At 39.4% G+C, this 21,570-nt stretch overlaps 1 protein-coding gene across 1 annotated transcript in view; it reads left to right on the forward strand.

Moving 5' to 3' along the window:
• Window positions 1-21,570, forward strand: part of LOC308501823 (uncharacterized protein C12orf42) — a gene marked incomplete at both ends in the record, with an annotated part of 124,369 nt that overhangs the window by 16,442 nt on the left and 86,357 nt on the right. Inside the window, one exon of the mRNA XM_081058914.1 lies at window positions 18,806-18,874. Coding sequence (XP_080915040.1) covers window positions 18,806-18,874 — 69 coding nt within the window. The remainder of the gene's footprint in view (window positions 1-18,805; window positions 18,875-21,570) is intronic.

Consider the following 21,570-nt stretch of genomic DNA (forward strand, 5'->3'; position numbering starts at 1 on the left):
TAACACGGTTCTGATATATTTCTAGTAAGAGGTTTCTAGATAATTAAATCATAATAAAAAGCATTCATTGGAAGCTCATGGGAAAAAGAGAATAGCACAGCTATTGTTTCTTGAGTTATTCTTATGGACCAGGCTAAGAAGTATATATAAAATCTCATTTTCTCTTCAAAATGACTCCAAATTTGGCAGTTGCTATTACTATCATGACCATTCCCCCTTTGAGAGTGAGGAACTTGGGAGGTAAGAGAGCTTAACGTGTCTGGGCTGCCATCACGAATAAGTACAAATGCAGGGTTTGAACCCAGAACTCATGGTCATACCACAATATTATGCTATCCCTGTATTTAGGACAGTGTTTTATAAATGGTAGATCTCCACAAGAGGTTAGATATTAATGTAATTTGGGGGAAATAGCATGGACTCTAGAGTCAAAATGGCCTCTATTTAATTTTCAACTCCATCACTCCTAACTGTGTAGTCTTAGTCTCCTAATTCCTTTGAGCTCAGTTTCTCAATCTAGAAAACGCAAATAATGATATCTGACTTGATGGATTGTAGTGAGCTTGATGGATTTGAGAGACAGTATAGGGGGACCCTAGCACAACGTCTGAAAGACAGGATTCTAGATCAGTGATAACTACTATTACTACAGTCTCCTCACAGTTCCTTGACATGTTTTTATACCCAGTGATATATCTCATTCGAGGCTAGGAAGTTACCACAGAGGAACAAAGGCAAAGGGGTGGTAATAACAGATTACATTATCACAGCTGATCCCAGAGATACATTGTGTGATTCTTTTATTAGCTCATCCCCACAGCCCTTATTGTGTGCCCACAGGGTGTGGAAAACTGGGCCAGGGGATGTCTTCAGGTCAAGCAGGAGTTACATGTGGAGACTATCCTTGTAGGGCTTCTGCACAGTGACTGGTGTAGATGGACTTCTAGTAAGTTAAGCAGCCCTGCTTTCTTTCCATCCATCCATTTGCCAAAATGGCTCTATCATACAACACATGAAATTAGAACAAAAACTTAACTGAACAAGTTAGCCGTGCCATACACTTCTTTTTAAATCCATCTTTAGTTAATAGAGTTGAGTGACTTTTTATATTAAGTAAACAAAAACAATTCATGACAGATATATATGTTTCAGTAACATTGGCCAGGAATATAATTTTCCACTTGTCTTTAAAAGGGATGCCCAGCTCTTTGACTTCATCTAGAATGTTCATTTGTCATAATTCTTTTTTGGAAACTCACTAAATTTTAACCTGATGCATACTCTGTCTGCTCAACGTGGGAGAAAAACAAATTTTAAATAATTGGTCAAGTGCATCATCATTACTCATAGAAATGAGCCTAATGGTAAGCCTCCAAATGCTGATCTGCTCGGAGGAATGTTGCAAATGTCACCCAGACTACATGAGAAGCACATGTACAAAAAATACTAGTGGAGCACGAAAATCTTCCCAGAAGATTCCTGGTGCGTTCATAGTGGAAAGCTTGATTTGGAAATTTCCCATTCAACCCTAGAGAAGAGTGGAGGGTGGGGTGGAGAGAGAAAACCCACTTATCTTAAAGATTCATGATTCAAGCGCTTGATAGAATCTGCAGTTTCCATAGCGCTGGGCCCTAGATTTCCCTTTAATGTAATTAAGCCTCAAGATTTATGAATACAACAGGCCAGAACTTGATCCGTGTTCATTTTCAATTACTGCAGTGAAAGGGCTCTATCCAGATGTCTCTATTTACAGCATTCAGGCAGGCCGGCCCAGGGGCTGAGGGGGGAGGGCCCACAAATTGTCACACTTGTTAATTCTTCACAGAGGATACTCAGTCGAGGTCCTGGCTTTGACCCTGTGACAAAAGGCTGGGGGCCCCGGGGGCAAGGGCATCAATGCTTCCAGGGACAACACTGTGACCCACGGGGGTCACTCCCTCTGCTTTGTAGGTATTTGTGTAATAATGGGGTCCATTCCTTATTTTTATTTCTGTTACAGTTCTGGGCGCATCCAAGGAAAAAGAGTGGCTCTGATGTGAAAGACAAACATATATAATGAGAGCATCAAGTGTCCCCTGGCAACAGTAACCACGATAAAATGCTACAGGGGAAATGCATAGTATGCAATGACCCACATAATCGGGCCTATTTTGGGAGCATTGTTTTATTTTTCTTTTGAAGGATTTTTTTTTTTCTCTCTCTCTCTTAATGCTCCCAGGTCTGCAATTTAATTTTGTCAGGATTCTTGGAACACAAGTGTCTTTTCTCTTGCTACAGTTACAGAGTTACAGTCCTGCTTGTTTTAGAGCAGATTTTCAGCCACCAAGTACCCACCTGCTAGGGCAACCCAAAAAATTCCATTTATTTTTGCTTTAAAAAATTTCTGGGCTTTCCATGACCATTCTACAGGTTTCTTAGGTGTGTGCTAAATGCTTTCTTACACTAATGTGGACGTTTGCATTGAGGTATCATTTTAAAAGGAAAATCCCACACAAAAGACTTAGAAATAAGAGCCCAGCAGGAGATTCACAACCTCTAATGAAATGTACCGTATCCAGTAAAAAGCCCCCAAACCTACCCCACACTTTTCTTCTGCGGCGTGTGTCTAGTCCATCATTTTATTTTCTCTAGTCAGACCAGAGTCGTTACCTTGTGAAAAAGAATGAATTGGGATATTGCTTTTGTTGAACAATAATTGGCTGTTATATTAACATGTAAAATGGAATTGTTGGCCAATTCGCTTCCATTTCAGAAGGTTGTTTCTTGCAAATGTCCTCCTTGATTAGTCTCTTTAAATTAATTTGGGTTTTTTTCTATTTTTTGAGTCATGACCTTTACAGGACTCAGATTCATTTCAGTGAATTTAAAGAAGTTTGAATAGAACAAGGGATTGTTCAAAAATAGAGCTTTTGCTCAGATTTATTCCATTCTTACCCTTCAGAGCAACACCTCTTTTTTCTTTATTTAAGAAATAATTTAATAATTCAATACCACATCTAATGAAGGTCAATACTTCATTATACATAAATTAATCCCACTGGCTCCAATGAATCCATTTCAGATACAACTAGCATAATGTCTGATCATCTTACATCCTTTTTGGAAGATGAATGTACTGGGTGTATAGGATCAGAGACCAGGACTAAAGCATTTTGCGATTAGTCATTCCTTCTAGAAAGCTGTTATGCTGACAATTTTAGCAATTAATTTGTACCTCTCACAGAAACATTTGTGTAGACTTCAGGCAGTACTGCATTTTTCAGTTATGAGGGAATTACAGCCCAAGGGTGTGTACTGGAATAGTTGTTTCGAAACAGAATTGAAGCAATGCTGCCATATTGGAATATTTGTTTTATCAAGTTTTATTCAGCTGGTTCTTTTTATTCTTTTGGTTGATATATTAATATTAGTACATTTTGTTTTCTGAAGTATTTTTAAGTTTATATTTATTTGATCTTACTCTTCTTGGTGCCTCTTTGCCTCTCTTCTATAGTCTCTTCCTTCCTTCTCTTTTTTCCTCATTTCTGATTAGCCTGTGGCTGTCCCTTCCTCCTCCCACCCCACCCCAAGCCTCTGTGTTAATGTTTATGCTGATAATGACCATATACAATGTGTGCATATGAAGGACACTGGAACTGTCTCCTTTTCTAACATTTTCTGTGGTTTTCAAAAATGCAATTTTATATGAAGTATGCACACATTTATATAATGTTGTACACGTAATCATAATAATGGAAATGTTTGTTGCAAAAAAGCTCTCTGCACAAGTTCAGTTTTGTGGCAGAAAACTGTCTGTATGAAACCCTTGATCAGAGGACACTGGAGGAAACGGATATCCGTTTGGTCTTTAGGACACAGAGCTCTGACAACGTCCTGCCAAAGGGGGCTGGAATAGAAATAACCAAAGGATGATTCCCAGCTAAGTTTCTCTGAAAATGCCAAGATCAAGCTGGAGAATCCAAGTTCATGAAAGGAGTGGACAAAACAAGCCCGAAACACTGGTGTATGTGCTAAGCAGAACCGGAGAATTTGGAAGTACAGTCTGGAGGACTCTGGACAGGGGATATTCAGAGAGTTGGGGGTCATAGGAATCCTTACAGTCATCATTGGCATCGGGGCAGATGCCCTCGCACTGCCGCTGGTCTATTCTATTCCATCCAACCTCTAGACCAGGGCCAAGGGGATCTTTTTAAAATTTATCTTTGCTTAGAAAGTCATACCTTGGTTTAAAACCTTCAAATGACTCTCCATTCCTCCAGAATAAATTCCAAACTGCTTCACAAATTGATCAGGTCCTTTTCCATCGAAACCCTGCTTCCTCTCTAGCTCTTATCTTCCACAAACTTCCTTTCTTCTCTCTGCTGCCATCTCTCTGAACAACTGTGGTTCCCTGAATGTGACATCCTCTTTCTCTCTGTTGTGTGTACTGCCTTCCTGCTCATCCTTCATTCAGGACTAAGTGTGAATGGCACTTTTTTTATGAAGCCTTTCATGATATCCCAGGAGTGGGTTAGTTGTCTCTCCTCTAGTGCAGCTCTTTGGGACTCACCTGTTTAATTTTCTGTTTCACTGATGGGCTCAGAGAACCAGAACCACATGTGGAAAGAACTCCAGATTTTTGTCAATGGTAGACAACATAGTAAGCTGTATAATATGGTTACCAAACCAAACCAAACCTAAACAACAACAACAACAAAAAGACTTAATGGAATGTTGCATATAGAAAATGAGCTTCTCAAAACAGTTTTAAAATAATTTTTCTGCACCCTCTTTAGCAGTTGGCTATAAATTGTTAGTTTTTTTTTAAGCGAGTTTTTCCAGGACCCATGAGCTCCAAGTCAAGTAGTTGTTTCAATCTAGTTGTGGAGGGCGCAGCTCACAGTGGCCCATGTGGGGATTGAACTGGCAACCTTGTTGTTAAGAGTAAGTACCATGCTCTAACCCACTGAGCTAACCGGCCGCCCCTAAATTGCGTTTTTACTGCAGTAAATACATTGGTCTTTGCCAGAATTCTTTCTGTATCCAAGTAGGTGCTTGTAATCTGCTGCGTGTTGGAGATCAAATTATCTTGGTAGCATTTTGAGTTATATAAAAGTCTCTGGGCTTTAAGTGAAGGTTGCATACTCCTCTTTAAGAAGAGTATAAGCCACTCGTATCAAGCTTTTACTCTTTTTGTTTTGAGATGTTGATGGTTCCAGAAACCTGAATTTTTGAGATGTGAACATTATTGTATTGAGAAAACAATACATTTTCTCAGTCAGTGGAAGGAGGATTTGGTTAGGTAGTATTTTGGAAATCGATCTGGGTTAAGATTGATTTAAATACCATTCCCATGCTAGCTATAGAAATAAACAATTATTCTAAATAGCTCTTGGCTGTAGGACAGAGTAGCAAAGTTAACTTTTAAAATGTCTTTGTGAACAAAGTTGGATTAGACCAGAATCACAGTTGGACTGATATTCTTTACCAGAGATTTTTGTAGTGCCAACTGACTTTATTAGATGTTGCTTCTCTTACTTGAATCTCATGTAATAAGATATGCTTCATTTTTTCATTCATCAAACCATTGAATCATCCATCCGTTCATTCACTTATTTATTCACTCATCATCCTCCCTCTCACTCATTAATTCAAACATTTCTTTTCCTACTTATCTCTGCGTTCATCCATTTATCTGTTTGGTAAATATTGTGCAAGTATCTATCCAGTATAAGGCATTCTTAGTTACTGAGATGATTCAAAGATAGGCAAGACAGTCTCTCTTCTCAAAGTGCTTAAAGGTTACTAATGGTCTCCTAGATCATTAAAATTTGGACCTGGACTCAGGTAAGGAGAGAAGAGTGTCAAGGCAGAAAACAGAGTTTGAATGTTGCCATGCAGCTGGGAAAGTATGAAGCACAGTGAGCTGTGTGTAAGGGGGACCTGAGAGTTTGTCCAGGGCAGAAAGGTGGCTGTGGCTTGAAAGGTGGTTTGGATAAAGGGACAGAAGGTTTTAAATGCCAAACAGAGAAGTGTGGAGAACCTTTGGTGATTTCTGAGCAGGGGACATAACATGAAGATTAACTATTCTTTAGGAAGATCAATCCAGGTCAATTTGGGAGATGGATTGGAGGAGAGGGATAAGAAAGAGATAAGAGGTAAAGAGACCGGTTAGGCTTCAAGATAATTAGGTTTACCCTAACTTGGGTCACTTACAACACATGGACCGTGCCACTGTTAAGTTAGGGGACTTTCCCATTAAAACCACTTAGGTATTGTTCATGTTTCAGGGATGCAAGCGAGAAGTTATGTTTATATCACTCTTTTTGGTTTATGTTCAATGTTGACTTTCTCCTACATATTGAGGAGGGTGATTGGTATATTTCAAAGGACTCTTCTTGAGCTGGGACATTCATGTAGCTTTTATTGTAGTGATATGTGAAGCCTTAGGGGGAAGACACAATCAGAGTCCAAGTCGTAGAGTGGGTGAAGGAGAGGCGCTTTCTCTTAGTAAAATAACGTCAACACTAGCAATATATCCTTTGTCTTTGCACACACTAGTTGTAATATCTTTTGTGTCACTACTGTGAAAACAAATATTTGACTCATTAGTGATGTAGCTCGCTTTGAAACACAATGCTCAGGAGATGGAAGGCTAAAAGAGAGGGGCAGAATTCTAATTCAGTTCTCAAGGTCACTGATTTGAAAGAAAACAAAATGAGAATCATGCAAAGTATGAACAGTGGATTCTTTTTACAGAGTGGGTAGAGTGTTTATCAACTTGTTCCTTCAGGGCAAAAAATATCTTTGCTCTCTCCAAAGCACACTCTGTTTTAACTGCCAGCATATAGTAGGAAACATAGCATATCTATGAATAAACTTACTCCTTTCTTTGGGAATTGGCTGCTTTAATGCTTTTTTTCTTTTTTCTTTGTCAGTCTCAAGAGAATGTCTTGTCCCCATGAATTTATCATTCCTGCATAGCCTTGTTGAAAGTACTAACCAACCTAAAACCTCATTGAAAAATGTTCTCTGGCCATTACAGGATTTCCAGCCTCCCAAGAAAATGAGTCTATTTTCCCAGTATGTTGAGCTCTGTCCAGTGATACATGCGACCCACTCCTCCCCACCCCCGTAATGCACAAAATCTTTTGGTTCCTAGAATGTTCTGTCAGACTTTGAGGGCTTTACCAGCTCTTCAGATCAACTGAAAAACTCTGGGAGTCAAACGTTTTCTATAGTGCTTTTCTATCCACGTCTATCTTATTATTATTAATAAATGTGCATGCCCTTATCACATAACATACATTTTAATTACAGTAAAACCGAGCAACCCAATGACAACCCACCACCCACATACTCACACACTCAGTTGCCAAAGGCCAATAACAAGTATTTAGAAATGAAGACAGAGATGCCTCAGTAATCACTGCTAAATCATGTGGAGCCATCTGAGGAGAATAAGGAGACCTACAGAAAAAGGCAGGAGGATTTTTTCTTCCTGGAAACGGGGAAACTGAATAAAATTTGGCACTTCCTCAGTGCAGCAGCTGTGCCTGTCTCCACAAGAAACACCACCAAGCAATTCGTGAACTCATGTTAAATAATTGCTCTTCACGTAAGGTGACTATTGTGTTCTGCCCCTCATTAGGAAGATCTTGTGGCCTGATTTTCAGCACATTTAATTCTGTTCACAACCAAATTAAATTCTGAAAGCATATGTTACTGTAAAGCATGAATCACAGACTGTCATGATATTTTGCAGATTATTCAGCAGCTGTCTTAAAAATTAAAAAAAGCAAAGAGCTACTTCTACTAAATGCTTATTATGTGTCAGAGGCTATATTAATTGATTTGTGGTGTAGCATTAGGGGAGTGAAGTGGGAGAGGCATGAGCTTGGCATTCAAGGGCTCTGGGAATAGAATCTACAGCCTTACCTCTTACCAGATGTGAGAGCTGATCTCATGGAGGACCTGCTTCAGCGTCTAGAAAATGCAGACGATAGCAGGTTGAGCCTCCTCTGGGGGTCCCCTATGTTTCTGGGTGGTGCTGGGTGATGGGTAGGCCATCAAGACAGGCTGCCTAATGGCTCTGGTGTCTCAGCCTGTGGCTGTCTCCCAGGAGTAGGGTTGAGTGGTTTCAGGTGAGACCATGTGAATGTGTAGTTATATACTGTATTGATTTCATCGACTTGACCAGAATCCACGTGAAAAGAAAGGGGTCTCTGACACCAGGGAATTTTTGGGTATGCATGCTGGAATCTACAATTTAAATAAGTTACTCCCCTCTATATATTTCTTTATTGCTTCGTTTTATTCTCCTGAGGTAACCCCCGCTTTGGGGTGACCTGCACCGCATTCAGGGGAGTCTCACGGGGCTGCCTAACTCTTTGACCAAAGTAGACTTATTCAGCACCGTCTTTATGACCGCGTCACTGCGGTGCCCCAGGCCATCTTCTGTGCCTCATGCTGGCCATGCAGTCCTCCCTTGGCTGCAGCCCAGTACGTAAGACTGTGTTATGCTTCTGTGGTTGAAATCACGCAATAATCAGTCACTGAATTCCATTATATCTTACAGACCCATTTGGTGCTAAGCTTTCATGGGTTTCCATTATCCTCGTATATTTGGTTTTCATGTTTGGTGAAGGCCGGCTTTTCCTCAGATTATGAAAAAGGTTTATTTTAAAAATACAACTTTAACTTGATCATATATATATATATATATGTATATATATATATATATATATATATATATATATATACATATATATATATACACACACACACACAATTGTACGATTTACTTACCACTTGAATTCTCTACTATCTACTACTTCAGACTGATTAAAAGTTAATACATATAAGATGCCTGACACATCAGAAGTGGTACATGGTTGCTTTTGTTTTTATTTACTGGAGGTCACAGAGCTAGCAAAGGAGGGAAGAGACAAATGCACCATGTCAGGTTCCAGAGACCCTGCTTTTCCCACCTTGTATACAACACATCCTCCCATGTGAAAAGAGAAGCCAAGTTCACGCTCTGTGATATGGGACATTAGTCTTCCTCAAATGTTATTCCAGTATATCAGATAAACACCATAGCATGCATTGGTAGACCAGTACTATTTATTTGGACATGACTGTTTCGTGGAGGTAAAATAATGTTACTGTTTTGTTGAGAGGCTATTCAATAAAAGAGGGCTCAGTGTTCTAAGTATTTCTCATTTTGATTCTGAACTATGACATTTTACTTCTGCCAATTCAGAGGTTAAAAATGTAGATCCAGTTAAAATGTTAGTAAGCAGAAAGAGTTCCAGAACATGCGCTTAACAATGGGGTATCAATGGGGTTTTGCTGTGCTGGTAACAAGTCCCAACGTGGCACCGGTGTTCAGGTGTACATGTGTACATAAGTTCATGTCCACTGCATGACACTCTATCAGCTGAGAGTGCTATAGTTAGCTGCAAGGGCTCGCTGCATCGGTCATTCAGCCCGTTGCCAGGGGAAGCAGTATTGGGCTCCTTTATGACTTGTATTTAGAGTGGGATTGGGGTATGGAATTCAAATAATGGTTTTCTCTCTCCTCTCTTTCTGTCTCTCTGTGTCTTTTTCTGTCTCGATTTCTCTCTCTCTCTCTAATTGTCCGTTTCACAATTCACTTTCTATGATTTCATTTTTGGATAATAACTGTATTTCATGGTACCCAATGACACAATACCAAGAATATCGATGTCTGGATATGGAAGAAAAATAGAGGGTTCTGGAAAGAATATATTGCTATGGTTTTGCATAATAAAATTGACAATAAGTCCTTTGATCATTCTAAGGACTTCTCTAAAAATGTTTACATATTAAGAAAGATTTATAGAGTTAATTATCTGACCCTATTAGAATGGTGTTATTACTATAAAAGACTGATATTTTCAGATATGTATCAAATTAATTAGATGTATATTAGCTTGATTATAATGGACAAAGCTGGGAAACGAATGTGCAGGTGTGCCATGCACTAAAATGGACCAGAGAAGATGGACACAATTGCAGCATAATCTTTTTCTGTACTTCTCTTTTCAAGATAATTAAAATAATGAAAGTTATTTGGCGATATTTGGAGGTATTTTGGGAACAGATCTTAATTCACACCCTCCTTGTTTAGTAGCTGAGTCCTTGGGACTGCTACCTAATCTTTCAGTCAGTTTTTTTTTGCTTTTGTTTTTGTTTTTAAAATCTTAATAGAGACCGTAATACCTGCTCTACAGGGCTGTTGAGATGTGATCAGCAACTGCTGATCCTTCTTCCTTCTTTACCTCATGCTTGACTTTCGAAAGAGTGAATGGAGTTGATCTTATAGAGTCTTTTAACTTGACTTGCTGATCTGAAAGGGCAGAGGTCAGGCTGCTCTGATCCCCATGACTATAGAACCACTTTGGAAATAACCTCTATGTTCTCACCTGCCCTGACTTCTCAGGTACTCTTGCTGGAATAAAGTTACAGTCCCAAATGTTCTCTTATAGCTCTTTTCTAGGCATTACTAAGAGCAAAGATGGTAAACAGGCATCCCATCCCCCTTGGACTTGCTTGTACTCGTGACAATCATGCTAGTGCATCGTGGTACTCTTTCCCATGAAATCTGGAAGGCCTCAGTGTCCTTCTAAATGTAGCACTTTAGGTAGCCACTGCCCACTGATCTGAGCTGGCATTCAAGTTGATGCCAACCTAACTGCCATACAGGACAAAATTTTACAGCATACAAATTTGAGCACAAGGATCTTAACTCAGAAATGATCATACAAATATTTTTACCTTCTTTTTTACACAAGCACAGACAGATGAAATGAGTTACTCAAAATCCTAAACTGGTTACAGAACAAGGATTAAAATTTGGGGCACTTGACCTCAAAACTGAGGCTCCTTTTAGTCTAGATTTCCAATTTTCCCTGGAAATGGGTGGCTGCAGGAAACAGTGAGTTTGAAGTCTGTGGAATTATCCAGCTACAGACTGGATGACAGTGGGGTGGGAGTGTTATGGGAGGGAGGGGATTCAGATGTCAGCTGGGATAGTGGATTAAATTATCTTTAAGACGTCTTCTGGGTCTGAGATTCTACGATTCTCCTTCTAGTATCACTTAAGAATGCCATTTCCTAAACATGAAATGTTTCAGGAAATAAGTTCCATGTCTGGGACTCATTTGTAATTAGACATTCAAACTCTAAATAACATTTGGGTTAATTACTTTTTGTCTGGTTTCATGAAACACATTTAGTACTTCTGACTGTCAATAAATTTACTTATTATAAGGTTGTTAGTAGACTTGTGAAAATTATGAAATTTGGAAAATAAGAATCGCTACATAAATATTTAATATTTTAATGTTAAATAGCTCCTAAATGTATAATGAGATCATATATATATATATATATATATATATATATATATATATATATATTTTTTTTTTTTGGTAGGGAAGAAATCCTATTCAGCTGCATGTTCTTTTAAAAAAGAATCCATAAGAAAACTGAAAATTTAAGATAGCTCTAGATATGAAATTTCAGAAGTGCACATCTGTCCATTTCTAACAACAATGAATGTTAAGTAGATTTTCAAGTTTTTTTTTATGAGTATCAAAGTAATGTTCTTATTGAACCTTGAAAGCCATAGTGAGCCTCTCTTGTCCTATCTTCCCCTTGCAACGCTATAAATCTAACTTCTGCCTGTCCTATTGTTCAGAAAAAAGCAGCCATATTGTGCTGATTGCTATTAAATTAAAGCAGAAAGGGGGAGACACAAATGTGGAAGCCCATCTTACCAGCGGGGATACCACTATCTTTTATTTGGCATTTTGGGAGGGTCAGAAAGTCATGACAGGCATCTGACCTCTGATAACCTCTTTGGTGCTTCTGTGTGCAGTTTTTTTTGGAAGAACTTAATTAAATACAATTGAATTTCCCTGCTAACATTGCCACTGAAAGGACTCCTTTTAGATGGCTTGGTGTTTGCTGGTGAGGAACAAACAAAGATGCTTCTTTTGTTCCTCAAAGAAAAGTTAGCATACGTTAGTTAAGGATTTGTGATTTCTTTTGACTGGACTGGCAGGTTCCTAAAAATTCAATGAGTCTTCTGAAACGGTAACCACAATAAAAGATGAAACATATGACTAACTGAAACCCAAACTCTTTTATTCCTGATAACTAATGTTAAAGCTAATATTTTAAGAGTTTACTATGTTTATTTATACTCAAAAATTATGATCATAGGTTTATAATGAAGTTGCTAATATTTGGCCACACAAAATGTAACGTGTCCACCTCCTGGATTGCCTAGTTACAAGAGGAAGAGAAAAACTGCCAGCAGATGTGTTTTTAGGTCTCTAGGTTAAGAAACTGTTACAACAGGTGTTGAAAAAGAATATACAGTTTTTGGTTATGAACAGTTTATTATGCATATTAATTGTTGAATAGGAAACTTGTCTATAAGTTATGACTTTAATAAAAAACAATGATTACATAACTATGCACGTTAGAAATCCATTTTCCCATTGTGATCCTGGGGCTTCTGAAATCAGTGGCTGACCATAAGAAATTGAGGAATCAATTTTATAATCACGACATACAGAAAGAGTAAGTTATTTCATTCAAGAATGTTTGAGTCTTATTTTAGGAGGAATCACGTGTATATCTTCTTAGATTCAAAGAATCTTTTAATCCTAGATGATTTTGTGTTTCTTGAAGAGAGGATTAGAATAAGGAATCGAAGCTTTTGAATTTAAAGTTAACTATTGTGTGTGTTAAGCCTACTTCCTCACCTCCACACCCCCTTCCTCTGTTTCTAAGCCTTACCAGGTCTCTCTAATTATTTAGGGGTGGGGATGGTGAAAGTCAACACTTGACCCTGCTGCCCGTCTAGCTTCTGTCCCATCTCTTGTTTTCTATTCATGGTTAAACTCCTAAAAGTAGTGTGTCCTATACCCACAGCCTTTATTTCCATGTCACTGTCTTTCAGAATCTAGTTTTTATGTTCACCTCTATGCCATGTACTGTGTACCCCAGCTGAAATCATCAACATAAGGCCTCCATGTATGGTAGGCACACTGTGCCTTATACTAGGGCTCCAGGCCAAAAGGATAAGTGCAGGCTGAAACCAGGTGCATTTGCTAGCCAAACCAATGTATCTATCCAGAGAACGTTAGGAGTGTTTTGTACGTTGCTGGAAGGCTCCATAGTGCTATGGCTTTGTCAATAATTCCCTTGTTCCAGGCTCAGCCTTTGTTGTTTCATTATTCAAAATCTAGATCTTTTAAAAGGTAATAAATTAGCATGCGATCAAACAGTGAAATCATTAGTTTTTTTTTAAGGGCCCCAAATTCTTTGTCAACCAGAGTCTGCCCAAGGCTGTTAAAAATCTTAAATCACCATGAGATTGGGTTGGATTATTTTTCTGTTTATTTAGCAAAATTCTAGTTCAGGAAAGAAAAGATTCAAGTCTGGAATCCTTATGGAAAATGCTATGTCGATCTTTTATCCAGTCATGCACTGCCTCCTATCCCACAGTCCAGTCATACTGAAATATTTATGGGAGACCCCAGAATAAATTGAACGAACACAGGCTGTAACCAGACAGTTTCATGCTGGAGTCTCAACTCCACCACTTACTTAGTGATTTTGTTTTGGGCTGTCATTAAATTCTCTGAGCTTCAGATTTCTCATCTACAAAATAATGATAACAAGAGTTGCCTCTCAATAGTCCTTTGGTGGAGGATTGAGGGAGTTACTGCAACAGCTCGCCTGCTGGTTACCCTGGGATCAGAATGCTTTCCCAGTCTAGACACTTTCCCATGCCGATCCCCTGCTAATGATACTCTTATTTCCTCTTCAACTCGATCATTTTTGCTCCTGCTTCAACATTCGGCTCAGCTGACGTCTCTTCCAAGAAGTGTTTCCTGATGTTTGTAACTTGTCTAAACATTCTTCTCCTTTGCTCTGGGTTAGGAGCTTCCTTACGCATTCTTTTTATCTGGTACCTTATGCATCCTTTTATCACAGTTTTTGTCCTGATATGTTGTAATTGTACTGGGGAAGCATTATGGGGATGATGACTCATTTATTTTTACATTCTCAGTGCTTAACATAGTGCATGGAATATCAATAATAATTTGGCAAATTGAATTGTCTGGATTTCAACAACTGGGACGGTGGACCAAAAGTATGGCAGCTGGGGAGCACCTATTAAGGAGTCGTGGTGACTAAACCGCTTTCCTTGTTTATCTTATTTCTAATGGGTAATTCATTCCTCTATTGCTAAATTTCTGGTCCAATCCACTTTCCAGGTTTCTTCTTGGAGAGAGACTGATCTATTTCCAAGGCTTCAGTTATCTCTGGTCCTGATCTTGCAACCGTTTTACACCAGCTACTTACTACAGAGCTCAGTAGATCAGTGCGTGGCTGTATGGAAATCAACATCAGCTGGGAGCTTGCTGTGAAAGCAGTCTCTGGCCCCACGTAAGCCCTCCTCATCAGGATCTGCGTTTGAACTACTTTCTGACATGATTCTAATGACTATAAAATGTAAGAAGCGCTGGATTAGTAGCAGGTGCCTTCAAGAATAATGTAGTCTTTGAATTTCCTGATATATAAACGTATTTGTCTATGAAGACTCAGGAAAAGGTATTGGGACTGTTGCAAAGAGAATGACATATTGATGTGGTTTTGGTCAAAATCAGGAACTAGTTTTCTGACTAAGGAAATCTCAAATGAAACACTTTATATTAATTAGGACTAGGTACACAATCTACATATTTAAAATGGTTTCAAATAAGCGAGAAACCAGTCTTTCAGCTGAACGTCTTGATCCTATGCTTGGAAATAAAATGTTTATCTTTTTAAGGAGAGATCGCATCTCTGGAGAGAAATGCACACAACCCATCCTGGCATACACATTTTTTATTTGGTAGCAGCTAAATAACTTAAGCGAGGATTTCAAAAGCTATCGTCTGGTTTCCGTTTTCCATTCCAATCCCAAAGCAAAGCAAGTATTTGCTTTGAGCATAGTTGACCCCCAAGCACTTGGTAAACGTTTCCAGAAGCCAGCTACCCTTTAGAGATCCCTCTGGGAGCTTTTCTTTTGGTTACTAACGCTTAAGTGCCTACACCCCCTATTTGCGAAGCTATTTGTCAGAGGGGAAGGGCTCATGAATCTTCAGGTCTTTTGGAGGAGCATGGTCAAAGCTTGGGTTTGGAAAAGTTTGTCCCTTAGCTTGGACCACGGGGGCCACCTAAAGACTAGCCATCCTACTGTGGCCCCAGGAAAGCAAAAATAAATGAGCAGCCCCCAACAGCACTTCCCTAATATTTCTTGACCGACTACAGTAGGACTGAAAATTCTGAGAAAATGCATCCATCATCTTGAAAGCTTCATAGGATTTTGAACATATTTTTGGAATGAAGTTTCTGTTCATGAATGTTGTGGACACATGGAATTTTGTATTTACTTTCCTCCCTCACCAGTTCAGTAATGATTTTTCCTTGGTGGGGCGGAGGGGGTCTCTTAATTTAAAGTAAATTGCTCTTCCTTCTTTTGTAAAAATGGGGTCCCTGAATGCAATTAATGTGTGACCTTTAATACCATGTGCTAAATTGAAAAAAAAAAGTCAAGCACTCATTTGGAGAATCAAGTTACAAAGCTGTCAGCGACAGAGACTTGGTAACTACTGAGAGGAGTGGCTGTCTAAGGATCTGACTGTGGGTTCGGTTTTTACTCTTCACACATCAACTAGTTAGTTCAAGTACGTAGACTGGTGCCCGTGCGCGCACATGTGTGCATGCCCAGTTGTACAAACAACAAAAACTTGGACTCTCCAGCACATACCACCTGTTTTCACATCATTGTGGTTACAACAGGGTTTTTTTTCCTTCTTTTTAAATTTTAATAAGCCGAGCTGTTGTATTTTTCAGTAACTTGCCTCTTCTCTAACATAGGGGCTGTAACCGTCTTTCTTTTCATTAGACCTGGGCCTTGTTTGTCATTTATACCATACTTGTGCCTTTCTCTTTCATTTTGAAAGAAAGAGAAGTTTTTCCATTATTTTAGAGAAAGCACCTCTGGTTTATGTGGCGACTCTTGTGGCTTTCTAAATGCACTTGATTTAGCTTTCAATGTGTAATTACTGCCAAACAAGTTAATTGCTTTATAAGTGTCCAAAATTCCCTGGTTTAATTTTGCTTTCATATGCAACCTTCATTATACATCCACTGTTCAACATAAACACAAATGATTGTTAATGAATGCCTAATGCCATATTCATTAGAAAATCAGGTTAATGACTGGCAATGAATGTCTCAGCTTTATTCTTTCAAGCCTTTTTTTGCGTGTTGATTACAATAGCATTTTTTGTTTACAGAGAAATTCTACCTGCATCCTAGGCTTGCTTAAAAGTTCAAAATAAAGCTTTTCTAAAGAATCAGATAATCCCAATCCCTGATTCTTCTTTCTTCTTGCAGGTGCCTTTACTCTTTAGAAAGAGTTTCCTATTAAAATGAAAGAATGTATGTGATTTCCCCAGACTGTTGGCTATCATGGGGCTTTATTGTTTGGAGGACAGAATTCTCAGGACTGCTGTGTACAGATGTTCAGGTGGTACAACTGAACGACCTTAGGAGGCAATGCTGTGTTATACTCTGTGAATGATGCCACCCAGTTGTGCTATCGATCACCTGCATAGCTTTGAGTAGTGACACTTAGAAATCTCCACTGAAATAAGACATGTGTCAGAGCAGTGTGGTTTGGGACACATTATTTGCTGGGTGCCGACCCCCTGGGTAAGGGTGAAGACAGCCAGCTGTGTGAAGGTACATGGTTGGAGTGAGTGACAGGAAATCCACTGAGGAAGGGGACTGAGAGGCACGTTATGGAGATGAGCCTGACTCTCCACCTGGTGATTCTCGCTTTGTAACTGAGAGCCCTTCCCTTCTCTGCAGACTTGGGGTTGCTTTCCCAATGAAACCTGAAAGCTGGATTTTGAAGACAATATGTCTTCATATTCATGCTGATGACTGAGCAGAGGATTATGGGGTGGAACACGGAGTCCAAACTCTAAAATTTAGCCACTGGCTTGTCATGACAGTCTTGTGTGATCTTGGGCAGTTTCCTCACCTATCAAATGAGAATGTTGATTTAGGATTCCTTCTAGTTCTCATTCTCTGTGACTCCTTTTGGGATCATGGGAGAATCCACCTGCATTCTTTAAATCCATCGATTGGATGCTTGCTATGTGCCCAATGCAGCGTTGATGCCAGGGATACTATGTAAATGACACATTTCTTGACATCATGGAAAGACAAATAAGTATGGCCCACAGGCACCCAGCTGTACCTGCCAGGCAGTACAAGTACAGCCCAATTACAGTGCTACTCATTTTCAGTTTTCTGAACCCTCTTTAGGTTCCCCAATTTCTTCCTCTAGATTCAACTTAGAACCTCCTTCTACGTCTCTTGTCAGGTTCTGTTAGTCCTGGTACTTGATCTCAGAGATGCTACTGTCTCTTCCAGTTTTGTCTCTTACTGAGGTTCTCCTGTCTGTCAGCTAGGTTTACTTAATCTATACTACTTGGCTCCACATATATGTACCCCATGTGTGTCTCCTTCATAACATTTAGTATCATTGAAATTTTGCCTTTATTTATGTGATTCTTTGGTTGTTGTCTCCTTCTTTTGACTCAAATCACTTTGAGGATAGAAGGTGGTGGACTTGCCATTGTTTTCCTGGTATCTGGAAACCTGCTTACACCCTGGTTACACCCCATGAAGGGGTCTCTCCTTCATGACACCAGGTTTCCTAGGCCAATAAAAGGCTGAGGCACAATTTTAGCAAAATTGACCAACAAAAAGTCAAAGATCCCGAGGATTAGGACTAACCTAAACTGACTGAATAAAAAGCATCCAATTGAAAAGCAGAAGTATGAAAAAAAATCCTGATATTATCTTATTGCGGTTTGATATTTTAAGTACAATTACAAAGTTCCCTACTATTGTCACATGCCCGGGGGGGGGGGGGGGCTTTTCCGACCTCCCTGAATGGACCTATTGTGTATTTGTATCAATTAGCTTTCTGCTATGATAATTTTGCATGACAAACGACACCAAAATCAGTGGCTTTCAATAAACAGCATTTGTTTCTTATTCATGTTCACTGGTCTTTATGTTGTCTACGGCTCTGCTGAGCTCATCTGTAGTTGGCTCAAGGCTTGGGTTAGGTTCAAGTTTATTACTTTTGTCTCCTCGTTCTGGGACCAGTGGCAACCTGCGGCATGTTTTTTTCCTTGCTAAACAGAAACGCAAGAGGCCAAGCCAAACCCTGCATGTCCATTGAAAGCCTCTGCTCATGTCATGTGTACGAATATGTCACTGGCCAAAGCAAATCACAGAGCCTACCTCAGCATCAATGGGACAAAGAAACATACTTCATTAACTTGGTTGGGAAGTACTTCAAAGCCACATGGCAAAGGGTGTAAATGTTTAATTCTCTTTCATCCCAATATATTCCAATATTCTTAAAATACATCGTTTCATTCATAACATTTGTCACAGTTGAAACGTTTGCATTTATATGTGTGATTCTTTAATTACAACCTGTGTCTTCTGGACTCTTGAGGGTAGGAATTGTTCCCCTAGCACCTAGGGAGGTATTCTGGACAATATCAGGTTATTCGGGGAATGAACAGCATTTGTTTGAACGAATTAGCTCTGCTCCGCCGAAAAGTCTTCCCAGGAATGGAAATATATCTTTGTGAGAATTACTGAAGTGATACTAAATGCCTTGTTTCGAATCTTGCAGAAACCTTCTTGCTACATTCCCATTGCGAGGAGTGCAACCCTTTGGGAGAGGCGCATACCACATGCAAATGTGAGTAAGCAGAGTATCACTGTGTAGGGATGTGTCCTTTGTTTCATCGTTTTGGGTTCAGTTGTTTGATATATAAGAAGACTTTTTCCTTTGTTGTTCTTATGATTTTACTGTACAGCGGGTGAAAGATTTATTTTTAAAATTTTAAAATAAGAAGAATGATAAAAGACATTTCCTGCCGCACGTAGGATCTTTGAGATTCATACTACCTTTTTTATCCTTTACACACAGATACGTACACCACGAGAAAAATGTATCATCCATTTGATGACGAACCATAGAAATCATAGTGCCTTAGGTGGCTTTGCAGTGCTTGTATGTGGTACAACATATAGAAACTAGGACAACAATGCCACCTTCCTACAGTCTATAAAAATAAACAACTGGATGCATGAAGCACAAAGCTGACGCTTTAGTAATGTTCTGCCCCCATCTTGCCTTCTACTCCACTGCTTGTTAATGGCCTCCTCTTGGTGAGAGCCAAGTGAATGTTTGTCATTGCAGTGTGCTTATGCGTGTCCGTAAATAACTGTGATGTGTACATAGAGGTAGTCACCATGGCTGGCCCAACTAGTTGTCATGGAGCTGTCGTAGCTTCCCAGGTTTGGTACCACCAGAGCTATGTTTACAGAAGCGCGATGGGGGCGGGGGAGAACCTTTCAGCCTACACTGAAGTTTACATCCTAAGGACTAATTGCCTTCATTTCCTTCCTATTCACCACAAAGGTAATGGCAGTGCCCTTTAGAAGGGACCATATAGCTCAGTGACACTGATGAAATCAGAAAGTCTCCAGCACATAGGGAGGAGTGATTCCAGTTTTCTTCTCTATAGTCTCCACTTTCTAAAATTTGTGAGCAGGAGCGCTCAGATTACTGCTTGTTAAAAAGTAGCATATGGTGACTGGAAATAGAATTCAAGAATAGAAATCAAGAGATGTGTAAAATCATATTGTAGGCTGAAAGAAAAAGGCCAGCTGTGGGAAGAAGGAAAACATGACCTAGTTGAGAAACCTGACCTTGTTTTCTAACTGTTTTTATACCACCAAAGCCCAGGAATATATCTAAATTAGGCATCTGCAATATGCTATTTCATTAGTTTATTTTCCATTTGGAATTCAAGTAGTTGACCTCTTAAAATCCTTGCAATTTAGGGATTCTATGATTCCCAGGACAGACCGTGTTAAGGAGAAAATGGACCTCAGTGAAGTCCCCTTATTGCTGCCATTCCTCCATTAGTGTGTGAAGGCTCTCAGAAGGCAAAACTTCAGGAAAGGAGAGCACAGGCCCATTCACTTGGCAAGGAATGATGCAGGTGGCAGTGAGAACTGGATGTTACGAATTAGCTTATACTATAGCAATGTAATGTCTCTCAAGCTTACAGACAAGTGCCTTCTGGGCGCCTGCCACTCCCTTCCTCTTGACAGCTGAAGTGAGGACCAGGAAGGAACTGGAGTCCTTTGTGAGATGAAGGTCAGCTGGATCCTCTTTCAAATGGTTTCATCCCCTCCTTTTTCTCTTTTCTCCTTTTCTTGTCCTTCTCTTTCTCTTCCTGTGTTTGTATGACTTTGGAGGAAGTATAGGATAGGGCTAAAAAATTTAAGACGTATATCTTTAAAAGACTTTCATAATATTTGTCATCGTTTGTAGTATATTGATGAATACTTTATTGCATATTGTATATTATACATTGTATATTATGCCTTTACATCATATATAGAACATATTTTATATAATATTAGACATCAAATGACCCATATTGTGTGTGTATTCTAAAACTGTACATTATATATTGTATTTAAGGGCCACCCCGATGGTCAGAAAGCTATTCTAAAAGTAACAGTAAAGAAAAAAAATCTTTGCCTTCTAGGAGCCTATCATATAGTGAGGAACATGGGTAATGAAAAATAAACAAAAAATGAGTAAGATAATTGCAGATAATGAAAACTTCAGTGCTGTGAAAAGGCATATGGGGGTAATGAGGTCGAGGTTGATGTGGGTTAGTGGGGGAGGTCGCTGCTTTAGAAAGGATAGGGTGGTCTGAGAAGGCCTTTCTGTAGACATGATATTTGAGCTCAGTTAAGCACTATTAGAAGGTAAAGTTTGGGCTGGCAGAATGTTCTTGCAGGCAAGCTGTTCCAAGCAAAAAAAAAAAACAAAAAAACAAAAAACAAACAAACAAACAAAACATCGTGTGACAGACTGGACTTAGCATATTTGAGAGTGGACAGGATGTCAGCACAGCCGGAAATGGAGAGAAAAGGTGTGAATGGGCGGTGGGCCAAGGCCTGGTCACACAGGGCCATGTGGCCAAGGAAAGGAGTTTGTCTGCTAGCTTCAAAGCAGAAACCATACGAGAGTTCATTTTATAGCAGGGGATGAAATGATCTAATTTATTATGTAAGAGGTCCATGGGATGATGTACACAGGAAGAACTTTTTGGAAATGAGAGAACTTGAGTCCCATTAGGAAGTTATTAGAATATTCCAATGAGGGGAGGTGGTGACGAGGACTAGGTTCATAGCAGTTGAGTGAATGGGAGGTGGTCAGAGTTTAGAAATATTTTCGAGGTAGAAGTGATAGGACATCCTAATGAGCTGGATGTGGGGTGGGAAGAAAAGAGTAATCAAGAAGGACTTTTGGGTTTTTAGCCTAAAATAACTGGGGTAGGTGGTTTACTTCATATGCAGAGGTATTGG

Source organism: Rhinolophus hipposideros (genome assembly GCF_964194185.1).
Source record: "Rhinolophus hipposideros genome assembly, chromosome: 9".
Classification (NCBI taxonomy): domain Eukaryota; kingdom Metazoa; phylum Chordata; class Mammalia; order Chiroptera; family Rhinolophidae; genus Rhinolophus; species Rhinolophus hipposideros.